The sequence below is a fragment of the Colossoma macropomum genome, unplaced genomic scaffold, assembly GCF_904425465.1.
Source record: "Colossoma macropomum unplaced genomic scaffold, Colossoma_macropomum, whole genome shotgun sequence".
Taxonomy (NCBI): domain Eukaryota; kingdom Metazoa; phylum Chordata; class Actinopteri; order Characiformes; family Serrasalmidae; genus Colossoma; species Colossoma macropomum.
Window position 1 is genome coordinate 1,830,987 of NW_023494802.1, and position 19,040 is coordinate 1,850,026.

The 19,040-nt window shown below is 38.5% G+C and overlaps 1 protein-coding gene across 1 annotated transcript; it reads right to left on the reverse strand.

The window, feature by feature from the left end:
- Positions 1–3,728: 3,728 nt before the first annotated feature.
- On the reverse strand, positions 3,729–18,535 carry smim29 (small integral membrane protein 29). The gene is made up of 5 exons (XM_036590685.1): positions 18,313–18,535; positions 13,847–14,078; positions 13,434–13,459; positions 9,279–9,384; positions 3,729–7,989 (listed from the first exon to the last, which is right to left on the reverse strand). The coding sequence occupies exons 2-5, from the start codon at positions 13,952–13,954 to the stop codon at positions 7,924–7,926; spliced, it is 306 nt and encodes a 101-aa protein (XP_036446578.1). The 5' UTR covers positions 13,955–14,078; positions 18,313–18,535; the 3' UTR covers positions 3,729–7,923.
- Between the last annotated feature and the right edge of the window lie 505 nt (positions 18,536–19,040).

Consider the following 19,040-nt stretch of genomic DNA (forward strand, 5'->3'; position numbering starts at 1 on the left):
TGCCTCTGCACTCTTAAAGATGGTGCTTTAAAAGTTCTTTAGCGAAGAAAATGGGTCAGTATAGAACAATGAACACTCAAAGAACCCTTTGCATGATTACATGATTCTTTATCATAAATGGGTTCTTCAGACTAGAGGAGGATGTGCTGTAGATGGTTCTATATAGCACCCAGAAGTTGTCCTTCTATTGTTAAGGTGTCAGGCTTGTAACAGTAGAAGAATATATAGAACCCTTTTCATAGAGGTTCTGTATAGAACTGTCTGTATAGAACTGCCAAACCCTTTATTTATGCGAAGGGTTTCTTGAGTTTTCATGGTTCTACATAGAACCGTTTACTAAAGAACCCTTAAAGCCTTTTAAAAGAGAGTAAAATGGAGCGTTTCACATCCAACAACTCTGACTGGCTGCTCTTAAGGATTTAATTGTGCAGAAATTTTGAATAATTGGTGGGATTTCACCTTTTCAGAGTGTATACAGCTGTTTGTTTTTAAATTTAAAGACGTTTGTGGCCAGGAGGTGGTGCTTTACTATCTGTTCCCCTCCAGAAATCGCACAGATTTAAAAATGTACATTTTTGTCTAGTTCAAACCTGAGCTATCTGCCGCTATGAAATGAAAAAATACTGCAAGCATTAATAAAACAGAATGATGCCGGTAGTTTACCCCATGACTTTATACACGACTGGGGTGGACTGGTTAGTGATTTGCAGGTTTTAGAAAATGTTGGACCATTCCATTCATGTTTTTTTCCCCCTTCAGTAACCTGATTGTCCACAAGATGACGCCATTCAGATACAGTGTCTTAGTACTGCTATTATTCAGCCTGGTTTCTGAAATGTTAAGGTTTTGTTTTCTGGTAGTGCTTTTGGTGAAGGTTTTTTTTTTTTCCCCCCAATGATTTTCTTTGGAATATATATATATATATTTTATTTTGTGGTTTTGGTTTTTGTGTTTTTTTTTAAACTCTGAGTCAGGGAACACAGATCGGTCCAGTGACTGACTTTCTCAGATTTTAATGCTGCTACGAACACGGTTAATAAAACCCGGAATACTGCAACCTGGCCTGTCCTCCTCTAGGACGCGGCCTTCACACCTCATACCTCACTTTATGGCAGTTTATGATGGCTTACTTAAAAGTACTAAAAAAATAAAAATCGAATGACATTCAAACCGGTCTCAGTGCAGCCTTTGGCAAGAGTGTGAGCAAACTGTTTTCTTCTTTTTGTTTTTTGTTTTTGTCCTTTCTTTTCGTCTTTCCAAGTGCAGTGTCCACTTCGGTTCTGTCTTGAGTCTTAGTTCGGTTCTCTGTTTGTGTGACTAACAAAGTAGTGCTGTTTTTTGTTTTCTGATTAGTGAGTTTTTCTAACAGTGTGCACATGCCGGTGCACAGCAAATGATTATTTTTCTCTTTTTTTGAATCGTGGGAATTTAGACGCGCCACAGGAACGACTGCATTGGGTTAGAGAGGAAATACTGTCAGCTTTTCTTGCAAAACTGTTCACCCACTGTGGTATGTGTGTCTGAGTGTTTGTGTGCGTGTATATATACATACATATATACATACACATTTATATAATAGAGCTGCACCGATACTGTGATTGTGTAGTAATTGAATCTTTTGGGAAAGTTGTTCACTGTCCCGTGTAAGAGTAGTGACCAAATTGACACACAGCGTAACATCCCCACGCAGGAAATTACATAGAACTGTCCTGAAATTGTTTTTAATCAGTTTTTGGCGCTCCTAAAGCGAGTTTTGTTGTCAGCATCATGCTCATTGTGGGGAAATTGGAGCTAAGCTAGTTTTCTCTAAGAGGAAAAAATTAATTCCATTTCCAAAAATCACTGCTGTTGTGCTCTGTGGTAAATGGAAAAGCAGTTTTTAAACATTTTTGCTCCGATCTTTGCTGTGTCTTCTGAGTTACAAGGCTGAAATGCGACTGCTGCTACATATGAGGTAATGCTGCTGTGCAATGAACTGCCATCAAGAGGCTGACCTCACCAAAATACCCAGCAAGCTTTGTTAAATGTGGTAGCTGAGTTGCTTTGGCAGTTTTTTAGGCTGCAGTTTGAGTAGCCGTTGTATGTTTATAACAGTGTTGAAGATTAATAAGACTTACTTCCATGCAGCATCATTGCAGTGTTAGCTTGTTTGTAGCATGTACATATTATTTGTGCGCAATTCGGAGGATCCACTGACACTGGTGAAGAAACCTAAACAGGACAAAACGGATCAAGTTTGGAACATTGTTGTTCACCACAACACACAGTAGCGGCATTTTTCCAAAACGCCATTCATTTTTCCCCATACGGACATTTTATACCCAGAGTTGCTTATATGGGCATGACACGACTGCATAATGACGCATGACCTTGGAGAGCTATTATTACCTAAAACAAAATGCAAAACTAACCCAGTATCGGTGCATCCCCTAGTCTAGTTTGGTTTTAATTTTGTATACATTCTTGTTTGGTGCACTAAATTGTAATCATGGTTTGTTTTGCAGGCTCATTTTTACCAAATAATTAGCTTTTTGCCCTTAACTCCGGATCCTCATTTACACTTTGTGGTACTAAAAACTTTCAAATTTGATTATCGATATTTTCAGCCCCCCGGAATATGGATTATCTGCTTTTTGTTTGTTTATTCTTTCTTTTTTTGTGCCTGCACACATGGAAATGGTTTGGGATCAGTCTTTTTCAATGTACAAACTCTGTATTTTTTATTGTGGCCTGCAAAAATTTGTATTCAGACTGGTAATAAAGTAAACTATTCATTTTCACTATTCGTTTTGGCTTTGATGTGGTGCTTTGCATTAAATGTTTGCTCATCCTTTGCATTTTTTTACTGTAGTATGAAATTAGGCACAAGCCATCCATCATTCATTCAATTTCCAGTCAAAATGTTGAACTAATATTTTTCAGCAGTGGGGATGGGGGCGGGAGAGAACTGAACATTTACACAGCCTTAATAACTAAATATATTTTTTCAGTTTTTCACTTCCTTTTAGTCCAGCTTCCATTCTTTTCAGGAGACTCACTTTCAGTTTCTCAAAGAAATCTGCAGACACACCTCCAAAGTTCAGTCTTAGAAGTTGGTTGATCATTTTCTGAAGTAATCAAACACATTCAGTGATGTTGAGGTCTGGACTCTGGGGTGGTCAGTCCATTGTTCAGCTTCTTTGTTTGATGTGTCTGTCTCCTTTTCTCAGTGAGGCTTCTTGACAACTACACACTCTTTCAGACCCATAGCGCTGAGTTGTCTTCTCCCAGTGGAAGGATGGACAGAAACACCTGTGGATGTTTTCAGATCTGAAGCAGCTTGATTTTCTCCTCTCTCAAAGATGAAAGCTTTAAGTGCTGTTTATCTGATGGGGACAGTGTTGGGGTCTACCAGGTCTTCCAGGTGGTTGTTAGGAGTCTCATTTTCTCTTTAGCTATTAGTCACTGATTTAAGTCATCAGTTTTGGAAACTCTTGGTTTTCTGCTTTGTTATGCATGTGGATTATTTTACATATAATCTCAAACATTTCCTGAAAACTAAATAACTTGTACGTAATGGCCGTTTTGGCTGAAAATGAAGTAAATCAAAGATGGTCTGACTTTTGCTCAGTACACAACCTCCTCTAAGTTGATGGATGTGTTTGCTTATCTACAGCAGAGATGCCAATAAGGTTTCCATTAAGATCAATATAAAAATTGCTGACAACGTATACAAATCTGTAATCATATACAAAACAATGACATTTTTATTTATTTGGCTGTTTAAATTGATCCTTGACCCAAAAAGTCTCAAACGCTCATTCTGTTTATCAGACAGGAGTGGAAATGTCACACACTGAAAGAAGTGCTGCACTGAATTTGCTTGATTGAAATGTGTACATCATTTCCACGTGGGTTAACTACATTACTTCAACACAGTGTTGTCTTTCAGTTTACTCTATCCCTAATTGTGTTGATTATATTTTACTCAAGTGGAAATGAAGTACACGTTTGAATCAAATACATTCAGTGCATTACAACATGTAACCCCAATTCAAAAAAAGCTGGAATATTAGGTAACATGCAAATAAACACAGAAAGCAGTGATTTGTAAACTGTCTTTTACAGGTATTTTATTAAAAGCAGTACAAATAAGGGATATCTGATGTTTTACCTTATCAGCTGTTTTGTTTTTTGTACGTTTATGCTGGTTCCAAAATATGCCTGCGACACATTCAAAGTTGAGACAGGAGAAATGTAAGGCTGAAGTTCGTGGGATGATAACAACACCTGTTTTGAAACTTTCCACAGGTAAACAGGTGAATAAGTAACAGGTGATACTATCATGATTGAGTATAAAAAGAGCATTCACATAAGTTTCAGTCATTTATGAGCAAGAATGGGTCAAAGTTTGGCAGTTTGCAAAAACTGTAAGCAAACGTTTCTCAACACACAATTGCAAGGAATTTAGTGACTTAACCATCCACAGTTCATGATATTAAAAGATCCAGAGAAATTGGTGTGTAAAGGACAAGGCCAAAAATCACAATTGAATGACCGTAACCTTCGATCCCTCAGACGGCACTGCTTTAAAAACTGATATGGTTCAAACTCTGCTGTGCAAAGCAGAAGCCGTATTTAAACATAACCCTGAAACGCCACCGACTTCTCTGGGCCAAAACTCATCAGTTTTCCAGGCCAATTAGGAAAAAGACAATCCTGATTGTTGCCAGCATCTGGGGAAACACTGGGGGTAACTTGGTAACTTCCACATCTGTGAAGGCACCTTTAAAGCTCAGTGTTTTTTTCTCCTCAGTCTACACACAATACTCCACAATGATGAAGCAAAAAACAGCTTACTGAAGTGTTTTGTAAATTTATTAAAAATAAAAGACTGAAATATCCCATTTACATAAGTATTCAGACCCATCACTTAGTACTTGTTTAAAGCACTTTTGACAGCAATGACAGCCTTAAGTCATGTTGGAAATGATCCTGCAAGCTTGGCACACCATTCTTTTGGACATTTCTCTCATTCTACTTGGAAGCTTCACTCTCTAGAGATGCTCTATTGGGTTCAGGTCATGCCACATAATGCATGTAGCTTCGTATGAACACAGTGCAGGTGCTAGACTGACCTGCCTGCAGTCCAAAACTGTCGCCCATTAAAAGTGTGGTGCATTACACAGCATACAACAACGGAAAACCCAGACTACTGAGCAGCTGAAGCGTTATATGAAGCAAGAATGGGAAACATTCCACTTTCACCACTACAACAATCATTGTTTTCATTTCTCAAACAATTACTAAACTGTGTGAAAAGGAAAGGTGATGTCACACAGTGGTAAACATGCCCCTGTCCCAAGGTTTTTGGAACACGTTGCAGGCATCAAATGTAGAATAAGCTTATATGTACAAAAAACAAATAAAGTTAATTAATTGAAACATTAAATATCTTGTCTTTGTACTGTTTTCAATTGAATACAGGTCAAAATGGATTTGCAAATCACTGTTGTCTGTATTTATTTACATTTTTCTTACTGTTCCAACTGTTTTGGAGTTGGGTGTGTCCTATGCTAGCAACAAGACTACCAGGGCGTGCACTTTTTCATGTTCAATCTGGCTCCAGCTTCATATTTATCAAGCAACTCAGAGTAAGAGCACTGATCTAAGATCAGGTCTCATAAGGTCAAGGAATTTTAATTAATGTTAGATGAAAGGCATAAGCTGGTCCTAGATCAGTATTATTACTCCAAGTCTGATAAACGTGAGCCATTGTCAGTACCTGTGATCAAACTACACCAGAGTGGTTTTACAGCATCTTTCACTAACAAGAAGAGAAGTTCTTGTACCTTTTACATCATTTATATAGTCGCACTGTTTGGTTAAAAAAGGGACAGAGGTTTCTCTGACTTTACAGTGTGTCACATAAACAAGTCTTTACTCAAACATGTGTAAACATCTGAAACAAGCACGTAAAACCCTTCCTAGTCACAAATCTTCCGGTGTCTAGAGAATGAGAAGTGAACATAATGGTAAAATGCTGTATGAAGAAATGTATGTTTCTAAACATCCTGTAAACAACAAACAAGCTTCCTATGTGGGTCAAATAAAGGGTATGTAGGTTTTGCTTACCTGCACAGTCCATTCTTATAACAATGAAATTTAACAGCTTACATACTTATACGGCTTATATACATATACTGCTAAGGACTGGCTACCTGTCCAGAGTGTGTATGTGTGTGTAGGGCCAATTTAGCATCTCCAATTGGCTTGATTGCATGTCTTTGGACTGTTGGAGGAAACCCACACAGACACAGGGAGAACCCCGGTTGCCCATCTGGGGAATCAAACCCAGCCCCTTCTTCACCGTGCCTCACAGCACCACTGTGCTGCCCCACATGCATATACAGACCAATTTATTAGAAACCACTCTCTAGTAGCTCCACCCTGCTTGTGTGAGTGATGATTCTGGATGGGATAAAATATGACCTTCTGAAAAGCTTGAGCTTGTTTTTGTACATGCCACACCAGACAGGTCCATTTTCTGAGGGGTTTTAATAGGGATGGTGTGACTTTATCCAACTTCAGTCTAAAACTCAGTTCCCCAAACCAAAAGCTCTGAATAGTTATAGTGAATTTAAACATTTTCAGGTCGTCGCAGTCAGAGCAAACCTTGTAACTCATTTTTTTTCCCCAAAGTGTCCCAATCCTACATTTTTCTTGTTTTTCTTCTTCCCCCTCAAGTCCACTTCTAACATCTATGTGGGCTTTTATACGTCGTCATAATTCAATTTTACATTTTACAATTTTACATTTCCCAACCTCTGTTTATTTGTTGAACAGCCTGCTCTTGTTAGTGTCTTTCAGAATGATATATGTAAATGAAATCTGTTTTGATTAGTTACCCTGTTCTATGCCTCATTCAAAAAGCATTCCAGGTTGAAACACCCCTTATAACAGTGTGAGTGGGCGGGGCTAAACTGCTGTAGGCTGAATAGGTGAATATATGTAAAACGTGTTAGTTTTCCTAACCGATTCATCAGAATCATTTGCGTCCAACTTTTTTTGCAAAAGTTAGCAACTTTAATGAAGGCTTAGCTCTGCCCACACTTGACAGAGCCATATATTTCCTTACGTATGTTTATGCTCCTTATAGCTTCAGTGTGTATGGGTTGAGCTAAACTGAATATTTGTAAATGTGTTGATTTTCATGCCATCACAAAAAACAATAAGCTGTATTTGCAACTTACTTTGTATATATGGACTGGGGAGTGAATGGCAAGTTTTTAAATTTTGGTAATGTTTACGTACTGCATTAAAGTCTAATTTAAACTTAAAATATCTGGTTTTCCATGATATGGGCCCTTTAACACCATGTGAAAACACCAGCTGTTCATTACACATGTAACATTAAAAGTTAAAGCCCTCCTGAAAAAGTACTGATTTATGATACAAAGTCTTGTTCTGACAGTGACGCAGTGACGATATATACAGCAAAACAGCTAGCACTGCAGTGTCGTTTAGCAGCTCCTCTGTGTATCTGCATAGTTAAAAGTTAAGACACATAAGTGGTGATGTAAATTCTGTAACAAGTGATCTAAAAAATGAAAAAAGCAGAATAAAAGTCGTAGCACAGAGGTCAGAGAACAGTCGGTCATAAATACACAGACGCAGAAGGCGAATTTTCAGTTTTGCTGACTTCATGTGACCAGAGGGGTAAATATCTCTCCATCCCACAGAGTCCAGTGCTTTACAGCCTGCATCAGCACAGCTTTCAGGACTATAAAGAAGGGCCAAAGGTAAGATGACTGAGACCGTAACAGAGCGAGCGAAACCATGGAAACAGCCGTGACTGGACCATGGCCCTCAATAAACCACAGCCGCTGTGCTACACCATGGTCACTCCAGTTTTTACCAGTGTCCAGCTCAGCACTTCATTCCTCAGGCATTAGGGTCCTTCGTTAGAGGCCAGTGTTGTTGGTAATTACTCATCCAGCCCCGAACCACCTGAGAAAAACACAACAAATGACAGTGTTCATGATCATTGTATATTATTGAGAATGATGATGCTTCACCTGAGAGCTAATGTTGTACCGTACAGGGAACCAGCTGACTGTATTCCACAAGTTTTGGAGTATGTCTGTGGGAATCTGTGCTCATTCAGTCAAAAGAGCATTTGTGAGGTCAGACACTGATGTTGGATAAGCAGGCCTGGTTTGCTAACGTTAAAGTTTATCCCAAAGGCGTTCAGTAAGGTTGAGGTCAGGGCTCTGTGCACTGGAGTTCATTCACAACATAACTCATCAAATCATGTCTTTATGGACCTCGCTTTGTGCACGGTCACACTGGAACAGGTACCAACAACCACCTAGGATACCATAGCAAAGGCCTAGCTACACCTTAGCAACCACTAGGTTTTTTTATTGGCCAAAAGTATGTGGATACCATCACACCTATATAAGTTTATTGGACATCCTATTGCTGAGGTGCGGCTAGACCTTATCAATGGCCTAGCTACACCTTAGCAACTACCAGGGACACCATCACAATGGCCTGGCTATATCTTGGCAACCACCAGGGATACCTTTGTAATGGCCTGGCTATATCTTAGTAACCACCAGGGATACCATAGCCATGGCCTAGCTACACCTTAGCAACCACCTGGGAAACCATACCAATGGCCTAGCAACTCCTTAGCAACCACGTTGGGCACTGTAGCAATGGTCTAGCTACACCTTAGCAACCACTAGGTTTTTTGTATTGGCCAAAAGTATGTGGACACCAGACCATCACACCTATGTGAGCTTATTGGATGTCCCATTGCTAAGGTGCAGCTAGACCATAACAATGGCTTAGCTGTACCTTACCAACCACCAGGGATACCATAGCAAAGGCCTAGCTACACCTTAGCAACCACCTGGGACACCATAGCAATGGCCTAGCAACTCCTTAGCAACCACGTTGGACACGACACCTTAGCAATAACCTAGCTACATCTTAGCAATCCTGTAGACAACACAGTCATGGCCTTGTAACAACTTAGCAACCATCAGGGATACCATAGCAATGGTCTAGTTACACCTTTGCAACCACCTGGGATGCCATACTAATGGCGTAGTAACTCCTTAGCAACCACCTGGGACACCACAGCAATTGCATGGCTACACCTTAGCAACCACTAGTTTTTGTATTAGCCAAAAGTATGTGGACACCTGACCATCACAACTATATTAGCTTGTTGAACGTCCCATTGCTGAGGTGCATCTAGACCCTAGCAATGGCCTAGCTGCACGTACCTTGGTGTCCTCCTCCCTCCACAGCGTCTCCTGCTCAGCCTCGCTCAGCTCCTCTGAAGGGTCGTATGTGTAAACTGGAAGCAGCTGGTGCCGCAGCCTATCAATCCTGGAAAAATCAATCCTGAGTGAATTTACTACATTTCCTCATTTATGCAAAGCTGGTTTACTTAACAATGCTGTACAGAACTTCCAGCGAAGCAGGAGATCATATAATCAGTTGTTTGACTGAAACCAGTTGACTAAATAAGTGGAATCAGTTGAGCTCCTGCATGTTTGGAATGAAAACCTGCAGCCACACAGGCCCTTTGAGGGTAAGACTGGACACTGTGTAATAAGGCATTTTACCGTTTTACTTACATACTTACATATATTACATTGTATTTAACTCTGGTAAAAGCCGCAGAAGTTTGCTGTGTACATTTTGCATAGAATCATAATAATCTGATAATGTTCAAAATCATCTCAGATTACATTACCATAGATGTGACAGTGAATACCGTGGGCTATATTAGCACTGTTTCTTCTTGATGTCATCTTTCTGCCTCTGCTGCAACACAACATGTTGATGCAAGGCACTGTTGCAAACAGTGCGGAAGCTTTAGTTTTGCTGTGAAGTTTGTGTAACTGTGTAAAGTGCCGCTTCTGTATGAAAAACATGCCACCGTTTCGGCTGGACTTTGTGACCTAAAAGCAGTGACTTGGCTTGGTGCTTCTTATTTAGAAATCAAATTAACCAGGTAGTTTCAGTTTTAAAGTTCTGCTCATATTCTCTTGTAGACTGGCATAGTGGCCAAGTGAAACAATCAGCTATGGTTGTGACCTGTTGTTTGGTCAATGCCACAACCACAAGGGTAGAACAGACTGTGCTTTCATTTGATGGAAAGCAAGGCTCACTTCCTCGTCGATCTGAAGCCATATTAGACAAGTGTGTAGTGAAGTGTGGTGTTGATAATAAGCTGTATCAGAGCTGGACTAGTTTTGCTACAGGAGCTTGAGTAATGTAATGTAAGCCTGACAAACTGGTTCAAGATCAAGTATCTGTGAAATCTCCCCAAATTAGACCTTCCAAAATTTCACATCACCATTACGCCCCAGAACACATTTCATAACAATAGCAACACACGCGGCCATGTCTGTTAGCAAGTTTTGTTATTCCATTAGTGTGAGGTGGATTAGAACAGAACTACTATTACTGACTACAAAAACTACACACACTGCAGATTCATACAGAATCAAAATCACTCCACAGTTATTACTGTCAGACTACAAAAAATACACACACTGCAGATTCATACTGGATTAAAATTACTCCACAGTAATTACTGTCAGACTGTTAAAACTACACACACTGCAGATTCATACTGAATTAAAATCACTCCACAATTATTACTGTTAGACTGTAAAAACTACACACACTGCAGATTCATACTGAATTAAAATCACTCCACAATTATTACTGTCAGACTGTAAAAACTACACACACTGCAGATTCATACTGAATTAAAATCACTCCACAATTATTACTGTCAGACTGTTAAAACTACACACACTGCAGATTCATACTGAATTAAAATCACTCCACAATTATTACTGTTAGACTGTAAAAACTACACACACTGCAGATTCATACTGAATTAAAATCACTCCACAATTATTACTGTCAGACTGTAAAAACTACACACACTGCAGATTCATACTGAATTAAAATCACTCCACAATTATTACTGTCAGACTGTTAAAACTACACACACTGCAGATTCATACTGAATTAAAATCACTCCACAATTCTTACTGTCAGACTGCAAAATCTACACACACTGCAGATTCATACTGGATTAAAATAATAGATCTAGTTACACTCTACAAACACCCTAGCTAAAACTATTCCAGCTCCAATATAGCTTAGACTTTTGGTCTCTAGTCCTTTTTAAATATTGATCTACATTTTCAGATGTAGTATTGTCCATGTGGTGATTTTTTTATGTCTCTGCCTACACACTGAAGAGTACTGGATTTGTCAGACAGACAAATTGCCAAAACGATTCTTCTCTTCTCAGCAATAGGTAGTAAGACGGTCTCTGCTAGAACGCTTCCTCAGCTGTTTCTCTATTTTAAGATGACAGTCATTTCTGATGTGATATTTCCCTTTTTCTCTGACCAATTCATTGTAATTCGTCTGCTTCTTTGACTGGCTTCTTCAGGTCCTCGTTTTGTTTGATACCAGCAAAAAAACTTCAAACTTGGTTTAAACTGGCTCGTTTATGGTGTTTGGCCTGCGTGCTCAGATAAATATACCTGAAAACACCTGACATAAAAGCCCATGAAGTCTGTCCAGACACAGGAAAGTCCTGTAAGTCTGATATAGCTGAAAACATTGCAAGCATGCCTTGTAATCTCCTTTGCTGGCCCCATTCCAGGGATTCATACCGGCGATTTAACGGTCTCATATTTGTTATCGTATATAACTGGAAGGTTTCTATGATAATAATGCATGTTTTAAATTCTCCTACTGCTCTCTATTACAGTGAGAAACAGAGCCTGATAGACACACCCATTTCTACATTTTTCAGCTGCAAGCTTCAAGTTCCTTGAAAGGCTTTTAAAGGCTTCCTTGTTTAATAAAGCAATAAGCCACGAGAGGCCATGCGTTACTGCGATTTTATCATGGGAAAGGTGTTCTTAGGCACGACAGGAGTCAGAGTGTCTAAAACTCCCTTCCCTGTGCTGAAATCGCAGTAATGCACTGCCTTGAGTGGCTTATTGTAGTTTCTTTAGAGTATGTAGTTTCTTTAGAGTACTGTATTGTTGCTAAGCAACCATGGACAGCTGAATGAGGAGAGCGTTCAGTTGCCTGTATTTTGCATTTCATGAATTTGTAAACTTTTTGTTATATAACAATGAACATACGATAACACAGCACTGTTTAATGCAATACTTTTGCTTTACACTTACTTTTTTATTACCACAAGGAGTCTTATTTAGCACCACTCCAGTGGCGCCCCTCTTCTTGTGCTGGGGCTGAATCTCAAATAGCTACCTGCTCCCTACATAGTGCACTACGTAGGTAAATACTGTATCCTGCACCCCAACAGTGCAAAATACAGATAAGAAATGGTCATTTGTGACTCAGACACATCCATACTCAATAAATGATGCACTATTTGGCTGTAGAGGCTACAATTTCTAAACTTTCATAGTTAACACAATATTTAGGGAATACAGAGTCGTTTGGGATTCAGCCTGGGTTTGATGCTACTTCTGACTGAAACATAAACATTTGAAGCAAGTAATCCATTCAAGTGACATTTTTGGACTTTTATACTGCAGTTTTACAGGTTTTTTTCATGCCGTGGCGTAGTAATACGCAATTCAGTTGCTGTGAGGCGGTTATAGGTGTGCGTATATTGTGAATTTTACAATGGCTTCGAACGCGGCTCAGCCAATCAGACTGCAGGATCGGATCTATGTGTTTTATAAAAGTATTTTGGAATCACTGAAAAGCTCTACATGGTCTGTCGTTATTTATTTAAGTCCTTTTTTCCTGTTTGTGTTTTAAAAAAATAAGTCTGAATACTCTGTTAATTGTGAAAATAATCATGACTCATTTACTATTAGAATTGTGTTGTAGTCTTAACAAATTCTTCATGCTACTTCTAGCGCCACTTCACATTTCTGTGCCTTTTATCAACACCACTTCTCTCAGCCCACTCAAACTACATCCAGGTGTTCAATATGATCACAAAGACTTGTCAATGTGTTTTTAAAAGAGAAACAACTGATATCCAGTGAAGTTTTGTTAATTTGTTCAATAAGTCATACTGTGTCCTACACCATGTCCAAAGGTCTGTGCGACCTTAATGAAGACGTGGATGCCATTTGTGAGGGTTGAGAGAAGTTTTTGGGGATGTATTTGCAGAAAAGAATTTGGGTGACTATTGACTTCTACTGTTTGTTAGCAACGTTAGCCTCTTAGCTCCAGCACTGAACTAAAAAAAGCAAAATCTGGACACCAAACACATCTTGGCTGATCGACTACATCAGAGTAAGTGGAAAACTGCGTACATTTGATTTTTTTTTAAGAGTAACTGCTGACGTGTCTAATTATGTTGCTACTGCGTTTAAATGATGGATGAATTGCTAAAGAGGTAAATTTACCTTTGCTTCCTCCTGAAGTACATCACCTGCAAAACAGAGCATGTGATAACGTAACCATACATTCACAATCACTTTTGATATCATAATTACAGCCTGTAAGAATTGCAAGAATTATTTTTCATGTGAAATCTTTGCCTAAAATGGAAGAACAGGAAAAACTGGGAGAAAAAAGATGCTTAAGTCTTCCTGTTAAGGAGCAGTTGCTTGAAGGCATAGTCACAGCTGAATATAAAAGCTCCCTTTTCTTCCCTCCAATTAGGTTACTCATTTGAGTCATTCCATCATGTGATATTGCATTCTTCACTTTAACTCCTACATTTCCATGCACATGAACTCCATAGGGAACAGTGTATACAGTTAAATACAACAATAAAGGCTGTACAATCAAGAGACTGGCCTGTTCCGTCACCTACCGCTGCTACAATAATCCCAATTAAAGTGATGAGGAAAAAAGGGAGCAGCACATAGCTGACCGACACGTTGTCGCTGATGATGTGCGGGGGCTGGGTGGTCGTATTCATTTCTCGGCAAAGAGCTGAAGGAGTTTTTTGGCCGTGGAAAGCCTTGGCTCGTCCGCTTTGCTGCCAGCTGTTTGTGCCTCATCCTTGGTATTCACATGACTCCCTCATGCTTTCTCCTTGTCCACTAATCAGTGTGAAAGAAAAGGGGGTTGGTATGAGCTTTTATGGAGGAATAAGTGTTAAGGCAACACTTAGGCCAGTTCACACTGTTTCACCCCCCCTTATCTCTGCTGCAGTCAATCCAAAGAAATGCTTAGTGTCTTATTTAGTTTGCTTATTTAGATTTGCACTGGCAGTACAAGGCTAATGTAGCTAATACATAGTAAAAGCTTATACCCTACTAATAAACTGCCATTGTCAAAATAATGGACAAAAGTTTTCTACGTAGGAGCTACTACTGTTTTTAGCTATGCGGACAGTATGTCATACAGTGTCTGAAACCACATACTGAATTCTATTAGAGATTAATTAAATGGGAAAGGCAGAATTTCTGCATAATTAAACAGTTCACACCAAACCAGTGTGGTTTGGTGTGAAATGCTCCGTTCTATAGAAACATACAGGGTCAGAATGGTTCAATAGTGATGATAGGAACCAGACGTCCACCCCTAAAAGCTGCCTCACACAAAGTTATTACATGAAATGGTTATAAATACTAAAATGGTTGGGAGTACTAAACTGTACTTTTTTTATCCATTCCTGGCCGAGAGGTACGTGCTGGTAAAACAGTCCCCAAAGAAAACATATTATTTCGGATTTTCCATTATTTTATCTCATCAACATTCCATATAAAAGCTCAAAAGACACGTGTAGGTTTACTGGTGGTTTTGGGTAGTAAATATAATGGCTATATTTGTGTTGTAGACATGGTGACCTCTGGTTCCTATCACCACCACTGTGAAGAAACCTGAGTTGACAAATTTCTAAACAATGTGGCATTTCATATCAAAACACTGAACTGTGCAAAGATGTTTAAAAAATCAGTGGAATTTCCTTTTAAAAGGGTATTCCAGCCTACAACTAGCATTTAATGTTAGCATCGCACCCCTCTCCCTCATCAGTCTGACAGAATTAAAAATTTTGTACCATTTTTGTGTTTTTGTTCATCAGTGTTCTCTCAATACAATGCCCAACATGCATTATGTACAACGCTCAACATATCCTAACTGCAAACCGTTGATATAGAGGCTAATACACATCTGTGGTACAAGCTAGTATTAGTGATATTGCGCTAACCTTTTAGTTACATTAATAATTCAGCTAAAGAATTAGCAAACTAGCGAAAGCATACCCAGCTGCATGTATCCACCCCAAAACATTTCCAAAATGTACTTCCACCGTCAAGATATATCATCAGAAGGAGGATTCTTTTTTATAACCTCGCTCTAAAGACTACTAGGATTGGAGTATGTGTTTCATGGTTTCATGTGCTATGCTGGTAATGCTAATTGATGGAGTATTAGCTTCGATTACTTCTTAACTGCATTAGCCTCAGAGTTCCAGTGTAATGCTAAACAGGGAAACATCAGACACCAACTATATCTTGGCTGATCGACTACATTTAGCAGGCATTTTTGGTAAAATTACCGCAATAAGTGTCGCTTCCTGCTGAGAAAAATCATAAAAACCGTTTCTGGTGACTCCTGGTAGTGTCCAATAGTCAGTAATGGTATTAGTGTTTTTCTGATGGGTTGATATCACAGTGTAAATGATTTTAATGTTTTAACAGGTTTTTTTAAATTCCAGATGCATTTGATGGCTTCCTAACAGCACACGCTTAAAAAAGACAATGCTAGTAGGAAACTAGCATTCTATACAGAACCATTTCATGCCTAAATGGTTCTCTGCATGGTGCAATGGCTCTTCAGACTGATGGACAAGGTGTTCTGTTTTTGAAAATGGTTCTATCAAGCACCAAAAAGGGTCTCTGTCAAGCTTGTAACAGAAGGACCCTTTTTGGTGATGCTGTATAGAGTCATGTATAACACATTCTCCATCTGTCTGAAGAACCATTTCATCATGCAAGTAAAGCATGGAATGGTTCTACATGGAAATCATGGTTCTAAATAGAAGGCTTCTAAAGAACCATTGTTGATATGTGTATAATTATAACTTTTTTAGCCTTACAAGACACAAGATCAAACATACACTGTCGAAATGTGAAAAAATGTTCACTGTATTCTTTGCTGTGCACCATCATAATGTCATTGTACTTGTTTATTTGTATTTTAATATGAAGTATTCACTGTGTTGTCTTCACCACATTCAACAGCACAAGCTATGTGGTGCTCTATTTATCCTGGAAGTAGGAAGACTTTTTTGTTAAGCTGAAATAAACCACACAATAAACATGAATCAAAAACCTAATAAAAGTGAGAGAAATAAAGGTTGCACAATTTGAGTTGTAGTATATGATGTTCTTCGTTGTGTGCTACTTATGTCAACAGCAGCGTTAAATCTGAGCTCAAACAAGGCCCACAGAAAGACAGTCAATATTTACATGACTTTATTTAACCACGGTGCAGTGCTGTGCTCATCACTGATAACTTAAAGCAGCTAGTAACTACTTACATTTACTCAGTCCCATGTATTCATGTACAATTTTGGTGGATTTGCACTTTGAGTATTTTTAAATGATAATAGTAATACAAAAAGAATTTCTACTTTAAAAATTCATAAGATTTTGAATAATTACTACAGAACACTACAGTGGCACTATGGATTAAGACAATTCTACAGAAATAAAGGAGAAGGTAAGCATATTCTACATTATAGTGTATTATAGTACACACTTAAAATGATGATTCTTTGAGGGTTGTTTAGTATAGAAAAATTGTTTCTATTTAGAACCATGAACTCTCAAAAAAACCCTTTGTATGATTAAAAGGTTCATTGTGAAAGGGTCTTCAGTTTGATGGACAATGTGCTGTTTTTTGAAAAGGGTTCTATATAACACCAAAAAGTGTTCGTCTATTACAAGCTAAACATTATAACAATATATAGAAACGCAAGTAACATATTCTCCATCACCCTTTCATGATGCAAAGAACCATTTGTTCATGCAAACGGGTTCAAAAGGTTCTTTGAATTTTCATGGTTCTACATAGAACGATTTTATTTACTGAAGAACCCTTGAAGAACCATCTTATATATAACCATCTATACTATATAATTACTATATATATTTTTTGTAAGGAGATATTAATCTACTTCTTCCTCAGCTCCTTTTTTATCATTAACTTTTAGTTAATAATTCCTTTTTTGAGATTAATTTCATTCTTTGTGTTGGTTCAGCTCCTGTTCTGCCTTAATGTTGATCACATGTCTCACTTTGGAGCTTCAGCATTTCAGTTTAGAACAAAAACATTCAAAAGAAAAAGTACAGAGCTGTAAAAACTTCATCTGCTCATAGATGCTGGATGTTTTGGTGGCTAATTTTACTTCTGCTTTAGTCATTTTATCACTACACACTTACAAAAGATGGTTCTTCAAGGGTTCTTTAGTAAAGGGAATGGCCCTAAATAAAACTATGAGTTCTACATAGAACCATTATGCTTAAACAGCTCTTTGCATGGTGATTTCAGATTGATGGAGAAAGTGTTCTGTATAGAACCTACAGCATTAAAAAGGATTCTTCTATTGTGATGATGTCAAGCTTGTAACAATAGAAGAACCCTTTTTGGAGCTTTATAGAACCACTTTCAAAAACGTTCTATATAAAACCATATCCAACACATTCTCCATCAATCTGTGTATGTTATATAGAACCAGTTGTTTACGGTTCTATACAGAACCTTTTTGAAACTGGTTCTATATAGCACCAACAAGTGTTCTGGTATAGTTACGATGCCAAGCTTGTAACAACAGCAGACCCTTTTTGGTGCTATATAGAACCATTTCATGCTTAAACAGTTCTTGGTGAAATGGTTCTTCGGACTGATGGAGACTGTGGTGTATATGGTTCTGTACAGCATCAAAAAGGGTTCTGCTGTTGTTATAAGCTTGACATCGTCACAATATCAGAACCCTTTTTCGTGCTGTCTAGAACCATTTTCAAAAAGATTTAAAGTAGAACCACATACAACAAATTCTCCATCAATCTGAACAACCATTTCACCATGCAGAGAACCATTAAACCATGAAATGGTTCAATATAGAAATGGTTCTAAACAGAACAATTCCCTTACTAAAGAACCCTTGAAGAACCATCTGTGTAGTGAAATACTGACCGTGTGTGAGCTGCTGCTGTTTCCTCTCCAGTCCTGATCAATACTGTGAGATCAAGCTGATCAGCAGCATCTCTCCTGTTTAAAGTTAACGCAGTTGAGACCGTGACTGACTGAATGCATGTGACTCACGTGAATTACAGGGCGGTGATAGTGAAATTTCCAGCAGCACTGCAGCTAAAAACAAACAAAAATCAAACCAACAGCAAAAAAACACAATCCGAATATTTCCGGAAACCTCCAGAGCTTTAACCCCAGCCTGCTCGCGCCGAGTCGACGGGAAAATAAAAATCGAAAATAAAGATCACGGGTCTTCCAGACAGCAGCTCAGCAGATCCACACACCACCTCCTGGCCCCACCTTGCCTTGCAGATGCCATAGAGATCGGGCTATATGTTCCGCACCACTGATTGGCTGACAGTGGCCGCCCGCTCTGCTGTGATTGGCTGGTAGCGTTCCGCCTCATTGTTACTGGGCTCTGCACCTAAACAAGGAAATAAGAAAGATAGTTATGCCAAGATATTACTCGGTTTACTATGGAAGCCCTTTTTCTGCCACTGGGAAAAAATATAGTGCTTTAGTAAGTCATAATAATGAGAAAGCTTTTCATAATTCTGGCTTATTATCTCATAATAATGAGAAAATTTATGAGATAGTAAGTCATAATAATGACATAGGAAGTAATCATTATGAAAAAGTAAGTCATTATTATGACATAGTAAGTCATAATTATAAGAAAGTAAGTCATAATTATGAGATATTAAGTCGTAGTGTTTTAATGTTTTTGGAAAATTAGGGAATTTATAGCAACATACAAAACAGTGTAATATCAATAAAAAAAAACAATCAATAAAAATCAA